Source organism: Asterias rubens, chromosome 7, assembly GCF_902459465.1.
Source record: "Asterias rubens chromosome 7, eAstRub1.3, whole genome shotgun sequence".
NCBI classification, from domain to species: domain Eukaryota; kingdom Metazoa; phylum Echinodermata; class Asteroidea; order Forcipulatida; family Asteriidae; genus Asterias; species Asterias rubens.
In genome coordinates this window covers 727,657-750,996 of record NC_047068.1, presented here as the reverse complement: position 1 = coordinate 750,996, position 23,340 = coordinate 727,657, and the positions used below count along the sequence as shown (strand labels likewise).

At 39.7% G+C, this 23,340-nt stretch overlaps 2 protein-coding genes across 2 annotated transcripts in view; both read left to right on the top strand.

Annotated features, from left to right (window-relative positions):
- The first annotated feature begins 296 nt into the window (after positions 1 to 296).
- Positions 297 to 15,690, top strand: LOC117292356 (lipase maturation factor 1-like). Its single transcript, XM_033774379.1, has 11 exons — positions 297 to 737; positions 1,610 to 1,922; positions 2,643 to 2,653; positions 3,264 to 3,412; positions 4,474 to 4,539; positions 5,661 to 5,831; positions 8,886 to 9,069; positions 10,094 to 10,247; positions 12,039 to 12,222; positions 12,838 to 12,950; positions 13,745 to 15,690. The coding sequence occupies exons 1-11, from the start codon at positions 515 to 517 to the stop codon at positions 13,956 to 13,958; spliced, it is 1,782 nt and encodes a 593-aa protein (XP_033630270.1). The 5' UTR covers positions 297 to 514; the 3' UTR covers positions 13,959 to 15,690.
- A 3,664-nt stretch (positions 15,691 to 19,354) lies between these two features.
- Positions 19,355 to 23,340, top strand: part of LOC117292145 (serine/threonine-protein phosphatase PP1-gamma catalytic subunit B-like) — a 51,253-nt gene continuing 47,267 nt past the window's right edge. The window contains exon 1 of the mRNA XM_033774078.1: positions 19,355 to 19,992. Coding sequence (XP_033629969.1) covers positions 19,921 to 19,992 — 72 coding nt within the window. The 5' untranslated portion in view covers positions 19,355 to 19,920. The remainder of the gene's footprint in view (positions 19,993 to 23,340) is intronic.

Here is a 23,340-nt window from a genome sequence, read left to right as displayed (position 1 = left end):
CAGTTGGGACGGCTGGGATCAGAGATCTGAAACTAACTAGTCTTGTCTCGTGTTAATTTGTCACAGTTTTCCCAAACGTGGATGGCGCTATCACTCCTTAACGGTGAGCAGCACGTGGAGCGGTCGTAGAGAGTTTTTTTCGTGAGTGATAGTGCCCTCTACGTTGGAAAAATTGTGATAAATCAACACAAGAAGGTTTTCCACGAAGACTAGGTAGTTACAGATCTCTGGACCCAACTTTAGTTGGAATGTCCCAACTGTAACACTCAAGTATGGGTTGGTCCCAACTACAGTTGGGACAATTCTAAAGTTGGGATGGAAATGGAATACAAGCGAAAATTTATAGAGGCATAATAACCAACACGACGTATGAAGCTAAACCACGGACGAATGGCCATAAAATTTGTGTGACATGGACATCGCCCTCTTTTGATTCGTTCAGAACTTTTTAGACTGGTCCCTAGTCTTTCTAAAACACCGAAAGGAAAAAAGAAAAAGCGTCTGCACCAAAACCATGGCCGGTCAACAAGACGGAATTCGTCACAGAAAAAGAGCAGCAAATTCCTCAGATAAAGTTGTGGAAGAACCTTCACGTGATGGAGATGGGGCAACTGAGCATGGAGACAAACAAGGCGCAAAAGTTCATCCACAAGGCAGCCAGCATGCGCCTGAAATTGAAGCGAATTCGTACTGGTTGACGCGTGTCATTTTCCTTCGATCGATAGCATTTATTTACCGTAAGTGTTTATGGGATGTGTGGGGTGGAGGAGGTGGTTGTAACTTGGCGCTAAAACAAGGGGGGGGGGGGGGTGTAACTGTTTGGACAACACACCATGCACACTGGACCAAGCAGAGACAGGCATTTTTGTTGTTGTTTTATTATTTAATTAACTAATTACTAGGGGGCCTAACTAAACTATTGAAATTAACTTGTTTGTTAATTTTTATTTTTATTCATTAAACATTTTGAGTTTTGATAAAAATAGGTGTTAAAATTTGCATCATTTGATTCCGTCTTGAACGATGTGACGGTGAGCATGGTGTGCAGGGTGCTGGGCTGGCCTGGCCTGGCTGGGTAGGCGGGAGTGAAGCACTTTGACTTTGTGGTGTTAAAAAAAAAAATTAATATCTCTCGTAACAAAATGTTCTTTTTAAAATAGATGTACATTGTATTGTAGGGCCATTGTTTCCCCTCTTAACGGGTGAATATTGCTCCTTGTTCTATCCTATAAAATACAATTTCCTCAAACATGACTTTATTTCAGAGGAGAGCATCACAGACAAAAAAGGTTTCATGATTATGAACTTGATAATCAGGATCCAATTTCATAAAGCTGTTTTAAGCAGAATATACGTTGATAAATGTTTCTTAGCAAAAATGAGTAAGGCACCAGTCACACACAACAATGCAAACTTAAATGTAATTTTTGGCTGGTAACCTGTTTCTGCTCAGCAATACTGTTCTGTGCTTAGCAAGTTTGTGTGCTTAGATACAGGCTATATAAAATTGGGCCCAGCCAGTAAGCCTATATAGACTCAGAGTCAGATTAAGTTTTTCTCTGCACTCCATTTATTGTATTTTTGTTATACTCTATTGGTATTCATTTAGTCACCGCATTCGTCGTTGCCTTCCACCAAAACAAGCAGCTGATTGGCTCAGAAGGTCTTCTTCCAACACGCCTCTACCTAGACCGCATTAAGAACTACGCTGGTGGCGAGGTCAACGCAAAATCGCTCTCCTTCGCACCTACACTTTTATGGTTTGTGGACATTGAGGGGGCTATTGATCACTGGCTGGATGTATTGGCGTACTCTGGAATGGCGTTGTCGGGAATGGTTCTTCTAAGTGGGAGTGGTAATATGGTTGTCATGGCAACACTATGGGTCCTCTACCACTCCTTGGTTGGTGTTGGGCAGCGATGGTAAGTAGATAGTCTGGTGTATACTTTATGAAAAATTCCATGTTTTTATGCTGTCTAAATGTGTAAGCTGTAGAATTAAAGACACTGGACACTATTGGTAATTGTCAAAGACCAGTCTTCTCACTTCGTGTATCTCAACATGCTTAAAATAACAAACCTGTGAAAATTTGAGATCAATTGGTCGTCGAAGTTGCGAGATAACTATGAAGAAAAAAAAACCTTGTCACAGGAAGTTGTGTGCTTACAGATGCTTCATTTCACCCTTTAGTGTTCATCATATCAAACGATGACACAAATCAAAAAGTGCAATATTCATAAAGTGTAAGATTTCATGTGTGAAGGCACTGAACATGTTTTGTCAAAGACCAGTATTCTCACATGGTACCAGGTATCCCAACATATCCATAAAATAACAAGCCTGTGAAAATTTTGTCTCTACTGGTCATTGAAGTTGCAAGAAAATGATGAAAGAAAAAAATCCCTTGTTGTACAAAATAGTGTGCTTTCAGATACATTAGCAATAAAAGGCTTCTGGCCAGAAGTCTTTTATTAGTTCAGTGAGAAAATACCTCTTTCTCAAAAAATGCGTTACTTCAAAGGAAGCTGTTTCTCACATAATTGATACTACAACAGCTCTCTGTTGCTCATCACCAAGTAAGGTTTTATGCTAATATATAATTTGAATAATTACCAAACGGGTACAGTGCCTTTAAAGGGAAGGTACACGTTTGGTAATTACTCAAAACAAATATTAACTTAAAAACTGACTGTGTAACAAGCAATGGAGAGCTGTTGATGGTATAAAACATTGTTGGAAACGACACCCTCTGAAGTAGCATAGTTTTTGAGAAAGAGGTAATTTCTCACTAAGATAATAAAAGACTTCTAGCTAGAAGTCTTTTATTCCTATCTGAAAGCACACAAATTCGTCCAACAAGGGTATTTTTTCTTTCACCATTCTCTCGCAACTTCGATGACCAATTGAGCCCAAATTTTCACAGGCTTGTTATTTTATGGTTGTGATGGGATACACCAAGTGAGAAGACTGGTCTTAGACAATTACCAAAGGTGTACCTTCCCTTTAAGTTCAATGAGCTGTGTTCTTGGACAAAGCCTTACAAAGCCTTAACTGTTCCCATTCTTCAAAGAGCTATTGCAGAAATTTTGCACTTGCACAGTTAGGGGAAAATGGTGATCGTTTGGGCAATATTCGGCAGTAAGCCAAGCCCTGGTTTGAGCCCTGGTTAGTAGTATTAATAGTATAGATCCATTGTTTTTTCTTCACCTCAACTTGAGCGTAAAATGCACATTTGTTTTCTCTGGCATCTTTTACCCTAACAGGATGGGAGTCTCAGCTTCTTGAGACTGGCTTTCTGGCAATCTTCATGTGCCCGTTGCTCAGCCTGAGACAGTTCCCCAAGCGTACCCCGACACCATGGGTCACCCTCTGGGGCTTCAGATGGCTCATATTCAGGATCATGCTCGGAGCTGTAAGTGGATTGCTTCAAGAATTCAAATTATATAATTTGTTTTTATCCTTACACTAGACTTGCGAACAAGTCGTTAATGGTCTGTTGCGGTGGGATAGTCGTGTCATGGTGAGATAGTTATGTCATGATGTTGGGGTTATGATTCGGGTGTCCGCGATCGAATACTGCTCTCGCGAGATCACTGCTCCCGAGCGAAGCTGCTGGTTGCCAACTTACTGCAGAGCGAGAGAGCAGTAGTCCTGCAGTCTCGCGAGAATGTTGCCAATGTCGTGGGAATCGCAGAGAGAGTCGGAACGCTATCACAGCGACAGACTTTAACGTCTTGTCCACAAGTCTACCCTTACACCGATGTGTATTGAGCACTGTTTCTTGGTACTTTTCCTGAGTTCGATGAACAAAACTCACAGGGAAATCAATCGGGTGGATTAAAACCCACGACCTTTGCATCGCTAAAGCAGATGTCTGACCACTAGACCACTGATACATTACATTGTCACAGCACCCACTGCCCACTGCTAAAAGTATAGGATTCGCCTGCCTCTAGCCACCGTGCTAACTCAGTGGTCTAGTGTAGTGGTCAGACATCTGCTCTAGCAGGGCAAAGGGCCTGTGGTTAGAATCCCACCCGAGTGATTTGCCTATGGACTTCTTTCACAGAATTCGGGAATGTACCTAGTATACAGTGCTCAATACACATTGGTGTAGATAAACACCGCAACTATTTTGTTAAGGGTGGATTTCACAAAGAGTTAAGACTAAGTCTTATCTCGAGTTAGGAAGAGTTACTAGTCCTAACTTAGGACTAGTTACTAGTTACTAGTCTACGTACTAGTTAACTAGTTGGGGTAGTTACTAGTTACCATCTAACCAGGTAGTTACACCTAACTAGTTACTAGTCCTAACTAACGTTTTTGACATCTCTAAGCGTCCCAACTCTTTGTGAAATCGACCCCTGGTCAAAATAGGGTTCATCTCAAGGAGAAGAAAGTTCAAATTAGGAAAAGATTTTTCTCTGTTCCATTGATTATGAAAAAATGAATGTTTTTTTTTTTTTTTACCAGGGTTTGATCAAGATCAGAGGGGACCAGTGTTGGAGGGACCTTACCTGCATGAACTACCATTATGAGGTATGTGAACCATGAAGACCAAGTGAATAGGGAGGCGTTAGTTTTAAAGCCAGTGGACACTATTGGTAATTGTCAAAGACCAGTCTTCTCACTTGGTGTATCTCAACATATATACATAAAATAACAAACCTGTGAAAATTTGAGCTTGATTGGTCGTCGGAGTTGCAAGATAACTACGAAAGAAAAAAACACCCTTGTCACACGAAGTTGTGTGCTTTCAGATGCTTGATTTCGAGACCCCAAATTCTAAACTTGAGGTCTCGAAATCAAATTCGTGGATAATTACTTCTTTCTCGAAAACTACTCCACTTCAGATGGAGCCGTTTCTCACAATGTTTTATACCATCAACCTCTCCCCATTACTCATCACCAAGTAAGGTTTTGTGCTAATAATTATTTTGAGTAAAGTAATTTCCAATAGTGTCCACTGCCTTTAATAGAATAAGTGAAAAGGAAACCTACTGGGACCATTCAACATTATCCACTGTATTTTTTAACAAGGCTGCAATACGGTACCATTTGGTAAATTGATACTACACATACATTGTTCGTACATGTATGTACAGTCCTTTCCACACTTGTGCCCCTATACACATCCTGGCTTCAACTGGTTGGTCGGTTCACTAATGCCTTGATCAGTAGTCGACTTCAAGAGAATGCTCTAGAAGGGCATACTGTTCAAGAAAGTTTTCTCTTTAAGACAATAGACCGTATTGAATAACCTCTGTTTTGCTATGAAAGTCGCCATCTTGTAGAGCAAACCGTATGCGCGTCCAAACACGTACACTGATGAAGCATGCAGTATTTCTGGTTTGATTTCTATGGCATATGCGCGCACACACGAACGCACACCCACACAGACGCCATGTTGTAGGGCAGATATTTGAACGGTGACGTCATATTCAATACGGTCTATTGGACCATACTGATCGAAAAAAAGCATTCTCCTGAAGACGAGCAAAGCATACTGATCAAAAGTTTTAGTGTGATACTCCACATTTTGTTTTAAGAACCACCACAACCCATAACAGCTATCCCTACATAGTGTTACCGTTGTTTCTCCACCATGCAAAGATCAAATTCTACAATCATCGTTATTATTATTATTATTTTCAAAACAGACCCAGCCCGTCCCTAACCCTATGAGTTACTACATGCATCAGAGTCCAGAATTGATGCACAAATTTGAGACACTCTCTAACCACATCATCGAGCTCGTTGTGCCCATCTTCATCTTGTTGCCATGGAGACCAACCCGGATGATAGCTGGAGCACTGCAGATTCTTTTCCAGGTAGGATTTCAAATGCTGTTTTTATGTAAACATGATTCTTATATAGTGCACATTTATTTTGGAAGTGTCGTGGCCGAGCGGTTAAGAGAACCGAATTCAAACTCTGGTGTTTCTGATCAGCAGAGTGTGGGTTCGAATCCCCAGCCAGGACACTTGTGTCCTTAAGCAAGACACTTAACCATTGCTTCGTCCTTCGGACGGGACGTAAAGCCGTTGGTCCCATGTGTTGTGTAACGCATGTAGGATAACCCAGTGCACTTATCGAAAAGAGAAGGGGTTCGCCCTGATGTTCCTGGCTGTGGCTGCTTAATGCGCCGTTGCACCTGGTAAACCCTTACAAGAGGTGCTAAATAATTGGGTCTCAAAATTCATCACTGCATTAACAAATCTTTCTGAAAGTTTGTATATACTCGGCGCCTTGAGTACCTTGTTTGGTAGATACGTGCGCTATATGAGACTTTGATATTATTATTATTATCATATTATTCCAGTAGCTACCCGGCCAAAATGCTTGGGCCACCCATTCACAACGGACAATAAACATTCTCTCCCTCCCCCCCTGCTCAATGTTGATGGGAGTGCAGGCTATGCATGGAGAGGCAACATTGAAAGGGGGCACAGGGCCTTGGTTTGGGGGCCCAACAAATTACGGTCAGGATTGTAGATCAAGGCACTTTACAATATTATAATCCCTGTTGACCAATCAGGCATACTTTCAGACTATTCCCTCTAACTTACTCTATGGGAGACTTTATGGGACGATAGAGGGCAGCAGACTTACCGGGTAAATCCATTGTTCTCAGAATTATGCGCATGTTCAGAACTACGTAAACAATGGAAATTTACCCGGTATGTCTGCTGCCACCTAGCGTTGGAAAGTCTCCTATTCCCTAGAGAGCATGCAGCCCCAAACTTCTTAAATTAGCACAAAGGGGTTAATTCAACCAAATGCTGTCTCTAGGTTAAAGCCATTGGACACTTGTGGTAAACAGTACTGTCCAAGGCCCACACTTCGTGTATCACAACTTATATATAAAATAACAAACCGGTGAAAATTTAGGGATCAATTGGTCATCGGAGTCGGGAGAAAACATCTGGAAAACCCACCCTTGTTTCTGCACGTTTCGCCGTGTCATGACATGTGTTTAAAATAAATCCGTAATTCTCTATATTGAGAATTGTTATTGTTTTAATGTTTTCTCAAAAAGTAAAGCATTTCATGGAATAATATTTCAAGAGAAGTCTTTTACCATTACCTTCTGTAACCCCTGTAAGTTATTTGTAAATCTGTGAACTTTTTATTTTGTTCTGTTGCGAAAGTGTCCAATGGCTTTAAGAGAAGCAAATGTTTAAAGGCAGCGGACACTATTCATACTTACTCAAAATAATTTGTTAGCATAAAAACTTACTTGGTAACGAGTAATGGGGAGCTGTTGATAGTATAAAACACTTTTTTGGGGGGGTTGAACAAAGAATTGACTAGAGTGGGATTCGAACCAACGACCTCCGGATTAACGTGCCGGCGCTCTACCAACTGAGCTATCTAGCCCTATATTGGCGGTGTCCCTATTTTGTCAATATCTTTGTTCGGGGGTGCCAGTCAGAAGCCATACAACCGTTAACTGCCGTGTAGCCAGGGATCACACCCAAATTACGATACAACCTTGGAAGCGGCAGCTAGTATAAAACACTGTAAGAAAGGGCTCCCCTTGTAACGTAGTTTTCGAAAAGGAAGTAATTTTCCACAAATTTGATTTTGAGACCTCAGGTTAAGAATTTGAGGTCTCAAAATCAAGCATCTGAAAGCACACAACTTCGTGTGACAGGGGTGTTTTTTCCTGTCATTAATATCTCACAACTTCAACGACCGCTTGAGCTAACATTTTCACAGGTTTGTTATGCATATATTGAGATACAGCAAGTGAGAAGACTGATACCAATAGTGTCCAGTGTCTTGAATTCAACCTAATGCTGTCTCTAGGCTAAGGGAAGCAATTGTTTAAGGGCCTTTCTCAAGGACACAAGTGTCACGACCGGGATTCGAAACAACACTCTGATGATTAAGCCATCAGAACTTCAGTCTCGACGAAGTAGACGGCTTACTCACGACCCACCACAATGGAATAATGAATAATGATAATAACTAGTTCCTTTTAATAGCGCATTTCACCATAACCGTCTCGATGCGCCTTACATTAGTGCCCTGGTCATTGGGCTATGTAATTCCTGGGGAATATGCAGCCTGGGAAACTGTAGCGCTCCAGAGGACTTTTCTTACACAGCATCAACCTCTACCCTCGCAGGTACCCATTTATACCCCTGGGTGAAGAGAAGCCATTATAGTAAAGTATCTTGCTCAAGGACACAAGTGTCACGCACGACCGGGATTCGAACCCTTACTCCAATTACTTGTAACCACCAGAACTGGAATTTAATGCTCTTAACCACTCGGCCATGGCACCCTACAATAAATTGACAATGGAAAACCTTGCTAGTAAAACCATAATAAAAAATAAAAAAATTATTTTTATGCAATTGTTCTGTTGCTACATAATAACAGCTCGGCTGGTCACTTTGTCCTCCAGGAGAACCCATATCAGTCCGGTTTTAAATGCTCTTCACTGGCTCCCTGTTCAGTACCGCATTCAATACAAATTACTTCTGCTTGTTTTTCATTCTTTACATTGTTCTGCTCCTCAGTAAAATTGTCAATTAATTACCCGTTACAATCCTTCCAGATGTCTTAGATCATCCACTTCGTCATTACTGGTTGTTCCCCACACCAACAACAATTGGGGTGACAGGGCTTGTTCTCATGCTGGTCCTTTACTTTGGAATAATCTGCCTCTTAATATCCGTAACATGTCCTCTATTCGTAAGTTCAAAGAGGCCCTCAAAACCCACTTTTTCACAGCTGCTTTTCATTAATTTTGTGTTTCTTCCTTGCGCCATGAGCATCACTTGTGGTGGATACCGGCGCACTATAAGTGCTCATATTATTATTATTATTATTATTATTGTTATTATTATTATTATTATTATTATTTGTTTTAGGTGGTGCTCATCATCAGTGGTAACCTGAGCTTTCTCAACTGGTTAACAATCCTGCCAAGCATCTGTTGCTTTGATGACAAGAGCTTAGCCTGGTTCTTCCCTGACTGGCTGAGCAGTGCCAAGAATACAGTTAGAGCTATACAGAGAGAGGAGAAGGAAGGGTCTGGACCACAGGCTACTTCAGGTTAGAGTGAAGCAAGTGGTTGTGTGTGTGTGTATCGAATCTGTCTGTGGACTTCCCAAACTGTATTTTTAGTTGAGTTTTATCCATGCACTGGTGTTTGTTAAGCACTGTATAATCAGCAAACCCCCCCCCCCCCCTGGTCCTGTCCGTTAAACAAATCAATAGGCACATACAGTACTTAGTTGTGATTAGAACCCACAACCTTTGCTATTCTAGAGCAGCTGTTTCACCACTAGACCACCGAGCTTACTTAGTTTGACTACAACATCTTAGCACCAGGTACCGAGTAATGTAACTGTTTGAATTTGTTTAAAGGACCTGGGGGGGGGGGGGGAGCCTTAAATGTTGGACCCACCAGTTCAAATGTCAAGGTCATTATGTCTATACAAAAAATCACTTCTTTTCCAAGAAACAACTCAAGGACATGGTACTGTATATTAACTCAAAACTTGGTTTGTGGATTGGTCTTGGGATTGTTTTCTTTTTTATTACCTAAATCTGAAACTTTGCATGGTGGAAATACGATATAGAAAGATTTGGCGGTAACACCATGTAATGACTATCTCTAAATGAGTTGGGGTGGTTCTGAAAAGAACCGTTGGTTTCAACTCGACGTTTCGATCAGTATGCTCTGATCGCCTTCTGGAGAAAGCTGGACTCTGATGCTGCATGCTGCTTAAGTACTGTGGAGGCGGATTAGCTTGGTGATGCACGAAGGCGGGAAAGAGAGGTGGGAAGTGGAGCTCGGTGATGCGTGGTCCAGCTTTCTCCAGAAGACGATCAGAGCATACTGATCGAAACGTCGAGTTGAAACCAATGGTTCTTTTCAGAACCACCCTAACTCATTAGAGATAGTCATTAAATGGTATTACCGCAAATATTTCTATATCTTCAAAGACATGAAAGAAAAATAAACTCAGTGTATTTCCTATGTGCTGGTATTGGAGCCAGTTGGTTGGAAGTTGGTGTGGCTTACAATTGAGTGACTTCACACTTAAGAACACTGTTTCTTTTTTTTTTGCAGGAGTTTACATCCGTCGAGTTCTACATATTTCCTTAGCTGTATTGATAGGCTACCTCAGCATTCCAGTGGTTGGTAATCTTCTCTCGTCGAAACAAGCCATGAACACTTCCTTTGATCCACTACGTCTCGTCAACACCTACGGTGCTTTTGGAAGGTACGGATAGAAAAACAAAACGCTGTGATGTGTGTGAAACAGGGAAACATTTCTATGCTGTCGATTGTGGATTGATACAAAACTGACAAAGATTCATCTCATAAATTCTGTTCAAAAGTCAGCTCATATTGGTGTGCAAACTACTAATAGATTGCAAATGTTATGATTTTGATATAAAAGGCATTGATTCAATTGGAGACTTTCTGGGACGATAGAGGGCAGCAGACTTACCGGGTAAATCCATTGTTCTCAGAATTATGCGCATGTTCAGAACTACGTAAACAATGGAAATTTACCCGGTATGTCTGCTGCCACCTAGCGTTGGAAAGTCTCCTATTGGGCTGTAAAGCCAAGGACTCTCAGAAAAGGGAGCTTAGTCACTCTACTAGCCAAGAACCCAATGGAGAGAAGACAAGGAAGGAAGTTTCAGTTTTAGATATTGGAGGCAAACCCCAGAGCATTGTTCAAGGGAAAAACCCATGCAGTCAGGCAAGGACTCAAGACCCAATACACATAGTGACCCCAATAGGATTCGAGCCAGGGTCCTAGAGGTGGAAGGCAATGCAAGGTACCACTACGCCAACCTCGTCGTCTTGCCTGTTTCACTCCACTGCAGGAGGAAAGCCTCTTCACCAACTCTCCAGCTCACTCTATTCTGCACTGTCTGTTGCCAAGCAATGCCCCTGTATGTACTTAGGTCATCTCTCCATCTTCTGTTTTGTCGCCCTCTTTTTCTTGTCCAGTTTCTTGGAGTCCAGTTGGCTGTGCTGCATGCCCACCTGATGCCATGCCCCCTTGCTAGGTGGCCTGCCCACCTCCACTTCTTTGATTTGATCGTCTTGATAACATCCTGCACTCTTGGTTCCTTTCTTACACCAACCTGACCGCCTACAAAGGCAGGAATTTTTGTCTCTCTCAAGCTTTGTCTTATGAGATCAATGACATGATATCTTGAGGTATTGTGTAGAAACTTGTTTTGCCGTGAAAGCATCTGTGGAAGTGGAAGTATCATGGCTGAGCGGTTAAGAGCACCGAGTTCAAACTCTGGTGTTTCTGATCAGCAGAGTGTGGGTTCGAATCCCCAGCCGTGACACTTGTGTCCTTAAGCAAGACACTTAACCATTGCTTCATCCTTTGGATGGGACGCAAAGTCGTTGGTCCCATGTGTTATTTAACGCATGTAAAAGAACCCAGTGCACTTATGGAAAAGAGATGGGGTTCGCCCCCGGTGTTCCTGGTCCGATCGGCAGCAAATTGCGCAACAGCACCTTGTAAAAACATTACATGGTGCTCTTTAAGGATTAGGTCTCATAGTTCAAAAACGTAGTCCCACATCTTGCAGGAAACACTGTATGTTACAGCGCCAGGAGCATCACTGAGTGATGGACATGTGGCACGGTTGGCTTGTGCGTAAAGCGCTCGCCTCTCACCAAGGTGACCCCTGTTTGATTCCCGGTCGGGGACATAATTATGTGAGTTGAGTTGTGCGTTGGTTTTTTGCTGTGCCACGAGGGTTTTCCAGACTATCCGGTTTTCCTCCCTCAGGAAAAAATCAAACACTTTCGATCTTGGCTGTGCTCCGTGGTCATAATGGGTTGATGTGGCTGGCAGCTGAATGCGCCCTTGCATGCCTGCTTCTCGAACACATTGTAGCCGCGTCCTTCGCAATTCAGCTCTAGCTGCGAGTAAGTACGATAAGCCCCCCAAATTGTTATTATATAAGAAGCCACTATTATTATTATTATTATTATTATTATTATTATTATTGTTTTCTAAACTGTTTTTCTTCAGCGTTACCAAACAAAGAACCGAGGTGATATTTGAAGGGACAGCAAGCCCCAACCCTAAAGATCCCAACGCTGTGTGGATGGAATATGAATTCAAATGTAAACCAGGGAACATCAGCCGGAGACCCTGCCTGATTTCACCCTACCACTACCGGCTGGATTGGCTCATGTGGTTTGCTGCATTCCAGGTCAGTGCACAAAGAATAAAGAGTGTGCGCAACATTGGTCAGATTGAAAATGTTCACAGTAACAATTTGTTTTACAAAGACGACAAACGAACACCAGATAAATACTGAGTAACTCTTTGCAGATCTTTATTTCGCCAAACTCAAGCACTCTTTATTCATCATTGACACAGCAATTGTTAAAGGCAGTGGACACTATTGGTAATTACTCAAAATAATTGTTAGCATTAAACCTTACTTGGTGATGAGTAATGGGGAGAGGTTGATAGTATAAAACATTGTGAGAAACGGCTCCCTCTGAAGTGACATAGTTTTCGAGAAAGAAGTAATTTTCCACAAATTTGATTTCGAGACCTCAGATTTAGAATTTGAGGTCTCGAAATCAAGCATCTGAAAGCACACAACTTCGTGTTACAAGGGTGTTTTTTCTTTCATTATTATCTCGCAACTTCGATGACCGATTGAGCTCAAATTTCCACAGGTACGTTATTTTATCCATATGTTGAGATACACCAAGTGAGAAGACTGGTCTTTGACAATTACCAATTGTGTCTAGTGTCTTTAACTGTCATTTCTCCAGACTAATTAACCATTTCTTTCACTATTTGTACTGAACAGTCGTACCAGTCGAACCCATGGTTAGTTCACCTTGCTGGGAAGCTGTTGTACAACGACGAAGGAGTAACATCACTGATTGATCATAACCCTTTCAAGGATGGTGATCCACCAAGGTATTGTAAACTTGTATTTTGTTGTGCCTCACGCATCATATTTCTATGCTCATGCTGCCACCATCCAAGGCTCACAACCTATGCCAGTTATTACAATGCCTACACAAGCGCCTACTGTACCTTGAGTACATTGGAAGATTAGTTTCTCCGGATGTTCTGCTCTCCCCGCTTGAGATTCGGAGAATAGCACAAGACAGGAGAGAACGGGAAAAGCTTGTGTCTGCCTGCCGTGCAGTCGTCTGATGATGATGCCCACCCATGGGTGTCCAGACTGGCTGTCTTGGACTTGACAAATTCATGTGTTTTCTAATGACCTCCCACCACACTCATCTCCACTGACCATCCTTCATGACCAATATATAATGTCTTATTTTCCATTTTCCGAGTCATTCTATCCCCTCTGTTTAGTCCAGTGTACACTTTTTTCTTTGCAAGTCGCCAGACACACAAGGCCGGAATGATCATTTGATAAACGTGCAGTAACATGAGCTAGCTGCCCAAACAGTACACTGCCGTCACATCCGCAATAGGATTTGACTGCGTATCTCTATTTGAAATGACTGAGGTCAAAGGTGAATCTACACGCCAGTTTTGGAGGCAGGTCTCTGGCGTTTTTCATAAGCCTGGAAGTGTGACCTCAGATGTTCAGGCTTGGTAGAAGGCAGAATATTGTTCAATTTCAAAAGTCCCCAACCAAAGTCTGAAGTCTTATCATTTGCTAAGATCTCTAAGGTTTGTCTAACATCTTTTTGTGAAATGTTTTACAGTGATTTCTTCTTGTGTTATGCATTCAGATTTGTTCGTGCCCAGCACTATCGCTACCAGTACACTGAGATTGGCAGCAAGCAGGCACAAGAGGGCGCCTGGTGGAAGCGCAGACTGATCGGTAGCTATCTGCCCGAGGTGTCACTAGAGAGTCTGGAGAGTTACATCAAAAGCCAAAGCTGGGACTTGCCCAAATATGCCAAAAGGAAGATCAGGGAGGAGAGGAGAGCTAAGAGGTCATAGGTTAAAGGTCAAGAATAATAAGGTGTCATAGGTCTGAAGTTTTGCTCTCTACTTCACTACATGTAATTGGATAAATGGTTACCACCCCACACTGCTTCTTCTTCTTCTTTCGATTGATCTCTTGACCAAGGTGAACATTTAATAAAGTGACAGTGGTAGTTAAGTGACTTCAAGCAGCTTCATGGTATACTTGGCGATGTATCTGAGTCCCTGCTCGCTGGTCTGAAGTCAGGGCAGTCACCAAAAAGGCAGGGACTCGGTCGGAGACCTCGTTGAGGATATTATTGATGGATACTCACATTGCAGTCACTGGGGGAAAAAAGGATTACACAATGGGGTAGCATATTTTCAATTGAAAACACAAGACCACCAGCCTTGTCAGTCATGAGTTCATTCGGCCAGTGCTGAAATCAATTGCCTAGAGACTGCGGTCTACTGTTAATTTCAAGCCCTACTTATGCGGTTATTTGACAATATTCCATAAATCAGTGCACTATGCATTGATGCTTTGTAATTGTATGCATTTTAGTATAAAGACTTATTCAATATTGCTATGTCTGTATGTTTGAACTGAAATATTACAAAACAATTCTCTTGAAAAGTTATCTCCAATACGTTTCCAATTCCTGCAAAAATGTTTGTTAAAGTAGGGAATTTTAGTAGTAAATATTAGGCCGAATTTCCAAACTGATTTTTGGAAATTAAAATTAAGGCATACAAAAAATTTGTGTTAAACAGATTACTCAACATAATTTTTTACACTTTTTGCACAAAAAGGGCATAAATAAGTGGGATTAAGAGAGTGGTGACATTATTAGGCGCATTTTTTATGCGCATAGAGGAATCTTTTATTCATAATGCGCCTTATAAATGCTGTTTATTATTATTATTATTAGGCTGTAGCTGTGTGAAAAAGGACCTTGCACTTGGCTTGGTCCATTTTTGCCTGGAATTTTCGTTTTAAAAGAACCTTTTATTTTCCCTACTCTTTTATTTCCTCGGTTAAAATGAAAATACTCAATTAAAAACATTTATTAAAAACAACGACGGCATAACAAGTTACAAACCTGAGGACTGGAGGATCAAATCTTTCAAACTGCCTTTTAAAGAGTGACTATAATATTTATAATGTTATTGTCTAAATGTATTGATGTAAATATTGTTATGTCTTTGAAAGACAAAGAAAGAATACAATATTAAATTGTTTTTTTCATTTTGAAGAATGTTTTGTTCATGGGAACCATCTTGGTTTGGAGCCCTGTTCAGCCATTTAGTTGTAATCATGGTACTGATTTCTCTCTGTACAAATTGAACCCGCCTCTTTCTATAGCTTAGTTATCACATAAACTTGCTTCTGCACAACATTGAAATTTAATTCCAGCAAATGTTTAACTTTCCATGCTGCAAATAACAGTGAATTCTGGGTAAACATGAAGTATTGTCTTTCTATTCTTTTGTAATCAACTTTTTGTTCATACCTAAAAGTACTTCAAGAGAAATCTGAAAATTTGCCTGATACTCTATTTTGAGAGTAGTTTTGGTATCTTTTGTACTTCAATAAAAGTGCTCTCTTTAGTGGGAGGATCTTTTATAATTTCCAGCGCACACATTTTAGCACAGAACATACTTAGTTTTAATAGGATGCGAAACAACATATCTAGTGAATGGATGTAACTTTTCAGCTTTCAAGTATGTTTTGAAACTAAATAAATGCTGTGAGCAAAATTCTTGACAATTTGAGTTCATTTTGTGATTATTGTTTACAGACTGAACAGTGGCCAATCCCAACTCTTATTTTCTTTCGCTAAATTCCAAGATTACATGTGTATGCATACTCTCTCTTCGTACCTCCATGTTCTCCGATCAAGAAGCTTCGATTACAATTATTAATGAATATTGCCCGTTTATGATACTGGTGCAATGTAGTGAGTTAAGTAAACCAATGAAATTAAAAAAAAAAATTAAAGTCAATAAAACTAATACAACTGAGTGCATAAATATCTCAGTTCTACTCATCGGGTGCACTGTGACTTTTGTCAGCTGCTTTCAGTAAAGTACATGACCTCATTTCATATATTATTTGTTAATCAAAAAATTACTGCTCGACAATTGTTTTTGCTGAGCTTGAAATAAGTGGGGCACCAGCCATAACAATAGATTCAACCTTAATATAACTTTTTCTGGGAATGAAAAGCGTAAGAAACTGTTTGTTATGAAATGCATATGGTTAAAAGATGTTTTAAAGGTAGAATCTAATTATTCACACAAACATGCCTCGAAATTGCATGTTTTTTTCTTCACTTTGCGAACTAACAAGGTAGGCCATAAGTTTATGGAGTCAGTCAAGTTTTTGACTCCATAAAATGGCGTGCCGTTAAGGAAAACCATGCAAATTTGAAGCATATTATTTTGTGTGGATCATATATTCTACTTTTAAAACATACTTCTAACCATATAGATTTTATAACAATCGGTTTCAAACGCTTTTCATGAACCAACAACGACCGATCCAAGGCAACGTGTCCCTTTAAGCTATACTTTTCAGTGCTTGGCAAAAATTGTGCACAGGCTTTGTCGCGGGCCCAGGGTCCATTTTCTTTTAGCCTCTTAGCACAAAAACTTGCTAAGCATAGACAAATCTTGCTACGTGCAGGAACAGGTTACCAGCCAATGTTGCTTAAAATTTACATTGTTGCAAATGGTGCCACACCTATTTTGTGCTTAGCAAAGAAAAATATCTATGCAATATTATTTGCTAAACGGCTTTATGAAGCTTGGGTCAGATCCAAGACCTGTCGACCAAAACTCAGGAAATAATCAACTTGATGTTGTTTGGTTTGATTTTGATGAGCCATAATTATAGTTGGAGTTGGGATTTTTTCGCTGAATCTTGTTGCATTTCTAAGATATTTTTTTGTATACGCCGTGAAAGACAAAATGGCGCAAATCTGAGTGGAACAGGACAGCATTTTAACCCGATTAATTTGTATACAAACATAGCTAGCCAAATCGAACTTGTTTGGCTGGAACTGATCAAAGTTTTAGTCAAACCCTCAGTCCATTGCGCAGCCGCAGCCGCGGCCGCGGCGCTTGACATAATAATAGTTTGGTTTTGTTTGTTTTCTATGATAGGCCTAGAGCAAATGGACATGAATGACACTTTGCAAATCATCTTTTTCTATAAGTGTTGATCCAACACTTTATTTAATATTTTTGGACCCCAAATTTTAAAAGGGAAATTGAAAATTGTCATGACGGGACGGCCCGTTTTAGTGCGACGGGACGGAAAATGGTACAACAATAATTGTAATGGCATATTATCTTCTTGAGTATTTATAATTATTCTGACTTTAAATCTGAAATTATTACTGTAATTCTTTGAGCATTTTTAACTGAGTGTGAACATCCCCCATCATCCAACATAATTGGTTCCCCGGTATTTTTATTAAGTTCCGAATGCACGATAACAAGTGGCGGCCGCAAGATAACAAGTGGCGGCCGCAAGATAACAAGTGGCGGCCGCAAGGTAATAAGTGGCGGCTGACACTTACTATAAGTTACAGCCGCAAGATAATAATTGGCGGTAAGTTGCGGCCGCAAGATAAAATGGCGGCCGCAAAGTGTAAGTGGCGGTGCTGTGAAATATATCTCCAGAGAAACATTGTCAAGCGGCATCAAGGGGCTTCAGAATTTGCCGACATGCATAGTCTTTATGCAAACACCATCAACGTAGAAAAACATGTTTTGAATGCTATTATTTTGAAAATATAACATAATATTGACAAACTTTACAAAGATTTACAGATCCAACATTTACTCATAAAAATGAGAAATCTCCGTGCCGTCACTTTTTCGAAATTTCCGTGTCGTCACTTTGTCTCGTCACTACAACTTGTATTATTGGACTCACTGGTACTATAAGCTAAAGGTTGTTTCTATTTTCACCTTTCCATGAAACTCAAAATGTTTTTTCCCCCCCTTTTTTCAGATACTAAAACTTTACTTTATACAATTTAATCTATTCCGTTTCCCTCCTCCATTTTGGGCAAGATGGGATGCCCCCCATGCCCTTAATCAATGATGGGTCAGTGAATTATTAAGTGGCATAAAGTATGGGTTAAATAAGGTCAAATCGGTGCAATGGGACAACAAAAATGAGTGTTAGCAGAAGCGTCGGTTTTTAGTGTGACGAGTTGATGAATTTAAACGAACATTTAATATTAATTTAGTTTACAGTTTTTAGAATTTTTAAAGAAAGAAAACGGCAAAGGGGCTTACAAGTTGAATATTATAATTCGACATTCAAACAATGCAGATCAATACAAAAATGACACTACAATGAAGCCGGCAACACATGCAGGAAATTAAAAAAAAAGTTAGCCTGATAAGCCTAAGTGGAATGGGGGCCTTTGTTTCCCATGCTGCTACAGGTGTTATTTAAAGACAGTGGACACTATTGGTAATTGTCAAAGACTAGTCTTCAAAGTTGGTGTATCTCAACATATGCATAAAATAACAAACCTGTGAAAATTTGAGCTCAATCGGTCGTCGAATTTGCGAGATAATAATGAAAGAAAAAACACCCTTGTCACACGAAATTGTGTGCTTTCTGATTCTTGATTTCGAGACCTCAAGTTCTAAACTTGAGGTCTCGAAATCAAATTCGTGGAAAATTAATTCTTTCTCGTAAACTACGTCACTTCAGAGGGAGCTGTTTCTCACAATGTTTTATACCATCAACCTCTCTCCATTACTCGTAATCAAGCAAGGTTTTATGATGATATTTATGATGATAATTATTTTGAGTAATTACCAATAGTGTCCACTGCCTTTAAACATAATAAACTATCCAGCCGAAAAGGGGGGATATTAGGCTTAAAAAAATAAATGCACATTCAAGGAATTTAAATAAAATACAACATAAAATGGACAAAACTGTTATGCATGGGATGGGTTTGCCAGAAATGATTTGGTTTATTTTATAATAGCGCATTGAATCTTCCCAGTGTCCCATAAGTTCCCCCAGCAGTGACCCTAATTTCCCGTTCCGCGTCTCAAGTTCTCTTTGCAAACTTTTAAAATTAGTATTCCCCCCTCTGTCGCGCACCACAAGCGGCGAACTTCTCAACAAAATAGCCCTTTTCGAAATAACGTTGTTAGCTGGGGCTCAAGCTTAGGCTCCGTCCGTCTGTTTGAAGCCGCGTTTGCAAAAGCACACGTTTTCTAAATAAAAGGCTGATAGAGCCTCAGCGCCCAACCACTCGTAAGCCGTAGTTTCGAATAGGGCAGCAGACGGTGGTACATTACACAGTACACCTGCAAACACTACGGGTTTGTTGGTACAGTGTATGTGTACAGATAGTACAATGTACGTACGGCGCTACAGTACACTCTCTCCACGGACGACGGCGGTAGTGCAGTCTGCCAAAATTCCCGGGCAGCTAGATTTTGGTGCAAAAAAGATTCGATACTGCCGTCGTTTTTCGAAAGTGATTGATTTCTGATTAGGCACATGGAAGATTACAACGTAGAGAATATCCTAACCTAAAATGGATAGCTGTCGCACAAAATTCAGTGAGTTTTGAGGTTGTTATTGTTTGACAATTTTGTGAAAGATCGTCTGCTCGGAAAATTGCAGTGGACGCCTGCACGACAGAGGTTCGGCTGCTGCACGGAGATTCGTACGTACAAATACACCACTTATTTTGACAGTGTCAACCAGAACTCCTACCATCCCTGTGTTATTTGGAGGACAACAAACTGAAGTAAAAACAATGAAAGCAGAATATAGCAGTGGAACTTTTTGAAGTGCAATTCAAGCAGAAGTACATGTAGTAGTTAGGCAGCAACCTGAAAATTCAATCGAAATTGCCTCGGTTGAAGGTTGTTTAGTCATTTCACAAAACCAAGTGACTACTTTTAATTTACAAGGAAGGCTCTGTCAAGGAGTAATTAGTTAACAATGCATAAATCAGACCTGAACTTGGACCGAGTTATAGAGCAGCTGTTATCAGTGCAATCAGCAGGAAAGCAGGTAAGTTTATTTTATTAATTTTATTTTAAAATTAAAGACAGTGACACTATTGCATTGGTATGATGTAATTGTCAATTGACTAGTCTTCTCACTTGGCGTATCTCAACATGTGCACAAATTAACAAACCTGTGTGTGGTGGAAACTTGAGCTCAATTGGTCGTCAAAATTGCGAGATAATAATGCAAAAAAAACACCCTTGTCACACAAAGTTGTGTTGTGTGCTTTATAGAATGATGCTTGATTTCGAGGCCTCAAAATCTAAATCTGAGGTCTCAAAATCAAATTCGTGAAAAATTACTTCTTTCTCGAAAACTACATTAGTAACTTCAAGGGAATTGGAGGGAGCCGTTTCTCACAATATTTTATACTACATTGTATCAACAGCTCTCCATTACTTATTAGTATTACTACTTCTAGAAACTAAAAGGCTCAACAGGGGAGCCTTATAGTTTCTAGAAGTAACTCGTTACCATGTAAGTTTTGATGCTAACTATTATTTTATTACCTATAGTGTCCACTGCCTTTAATTCAAAAGCAGAGAAATAATGTTAGGATAACTTTCCGTATGGCGCCACCACTTTTTCACTCATATTTACAGAAAGGGATATCTCATTGAGGTAAATTAAATACTATATTATTTCATATCGAATGAAAAAGTGGTGGCGCCATACGGAAACTTTTCCTAATGTTATTTGGTACAATTATAGAATACAGGGCCACTCCAGGGTTAGGGTTAGGGTTAGGCCATTAGGGTTAGGTTTAGGATAAGGGTTAGGGCTGTCGCCGAGTGTGGCCCTGTATTCTATAGTTACTCCCGTAATTTATAGAGTTGAAAAAATCAATGCCATGATTCTCCTGACAGTCAGTACATTTTAGTTCATCAGGTTCACCAATGATGATAGCCTAATTGCAAAGTATTAATTTGGAAAACTTCCCATATCCTGCCATAGTTTTTTTTCACTAATTTCTACTACCAGTAAATCTCATTTGAGTAAATTACATGAAGATAAACGTTTCATAAAAATTGAACAAGTGGTGGCAGGGTACGTAAAATTGTACACTACAGTAATGCAATGGCATTAAGAATGACATTTGACACTGACTGACACAGTTACTACGGATTTGCAATTGTATAATTTTCTCCTTTTATCGCACAATTTTGGCCCTTTTTCCTCTTCATTTTTCATTATTTAATGTTTTTAAATGAAACATTATTGCTAACAATAATGTATTTCCTTGCCCCCCCCTTGCCTTTCAAAAACTGAGTATCATTTATTGGTATTGCAATAAAGTCTGGGTCCAATTTCATGTCTCTGCTATCCTACCACAGAAATTGGCTTACATGTATGTATGTATACAGTATACACCCTCTGAAAAACGTGTACATAGCCCTAATTATTTCTGTGGGCTGTGTAATGTAAGTGCAGAATTCAGGCAGTAAGATATGAAATTGGGTCCTGTCACTCCTGACATTAGAGTTTTCTTTGGGTCATGTTGAGGTCTTCCTGTTGACCGTTGTGCTACTCCTCCCCAATAATAAATGTTACGTCTTACCATCATTCATTTCTGCAGTAAATTGCAGAAACTCTCCATTTTAAAGGGTCCATGTACTTTTTGTAGGAAAAAAACCCCACAATGTCCACAGACTTACATTAAACTTACACAGTTTTAAGATAATGATAGTACACATGTAGAAAGCTTCCCTGAAAAAATTACTAGCTGAGATGCTGTAGTTTTTTGAGAAATGGGTAAAACAATGTCATGAAAATATTTCTTGTCTCGGTGATCGTGAGACAAAAATTATTTTAGCATGTAAAAATGTATTTTGATTACATTGTTTTACCATGTTTTACTCATTTCTCAAAAACTACAGCACCTCAACAACTATTAAGGTAAACTTTCTATCATTATCTTGGTGTAAGCTTAATGTAAAATCTGTGGACATTGTGTTTTGTGAATACAAAAAGTGCCCAAAAAGTGCCTAAATTAAGAAAATCATCTTTCTCAGTGGTTTAGTTTTAGTTTAAGTCTGCTACTCTAGCTAACCTTTTCCATGAGTTGACAATGGTTGACCAACCATCTGAAACCCATTCCACTGCATGCACAATGTACGGTGGCCTGACTGAGCAAAGAACCATCTGTACTGTGTTGAGCATATTGACCATATGGAAATCATAATTTGGAGGCTGGGATAATTTATCATATAAACCTTGCATGATTTTGAATGATCTGAAAACAGGAGGGTTGGAATGCACCTATGTTTTTATGTAACTTAAATGCGAGCCATGTATTTCGTTAGGCCCTTCGCACCAATAGGAAATATTCGTTTTCAGTTATATAGATCAATAACAAGTGCTTGGTTTTAAAATAATATCAAAGTGGGTACATTAGGAAGGATAGCAAATGTTTGCATCTTGACAGATTTATTACATCCGGCAATTAGTGTAGTGCAAATAATATTGCAACAGAATCTTAGCTGCATATTGACTGTAGAGCTAATTGACAGCGCTGCATGTTGAATGGATGTAAATGAATGACTCATCCAATCACTGATAAATGTTTTAATTAGTCTTAATGAGTGATAATTAGTTTGAAGCGTCAATGTTGTTATCACCTACTTTGACATTAATGAATACAGGGCTGGATACAGCACTGACTGGTCTGAAAAACTAGTTACCACCATTTTTTAAAATTCAATTCATCAACATTTATTTCCACATGGATTTAAGCACTTTAGACAAACCATGGAGGTAGAACAACTAAACCATTGATACAAGAAAACTACTAAGTGGAGGCAGTACACAAGAAGCAGATAAATGGAATGCCTTAAACACAACAATTTTTTTTTAAATAAACAATATTGAAAAAGGAACTTAAAATGCAAAAGACAAAACAAAACAATGAAACAAAAACAGACAAACAGTTGAAACAAACCTAGTGGACATAAATAAACTTAGTAGACATCAGACGGATATACAATTTCAGATTTATCTTCTCTTGCAGCCTAGTGCCAAAAGAACATGAACAATCAAGACATTGGGCATGATATTCTTCCTTCTTACTTAAATGCGGAGGATCTGAGTTCTGATTTTTTGGGGCCTTTGAAAAAAATCAGGGGAAAGTGTCATTGAAAAAGTTTGAAAAGTCTATACAAAATGTATTATCTCACACCATGTGTACAGAACATGCAGGTCAGGTTTTGTACTCGATGAATGATAAAATGTTTTTTTTCAAAGGACCAAGTATCATGCCTGATTTATCAACATGTACCAAATTGGGTGCTTTGGACCAGTGGGCCACGATATTGTAAACCAAATTGGTCTACTACTACACACATGTAAGCAACC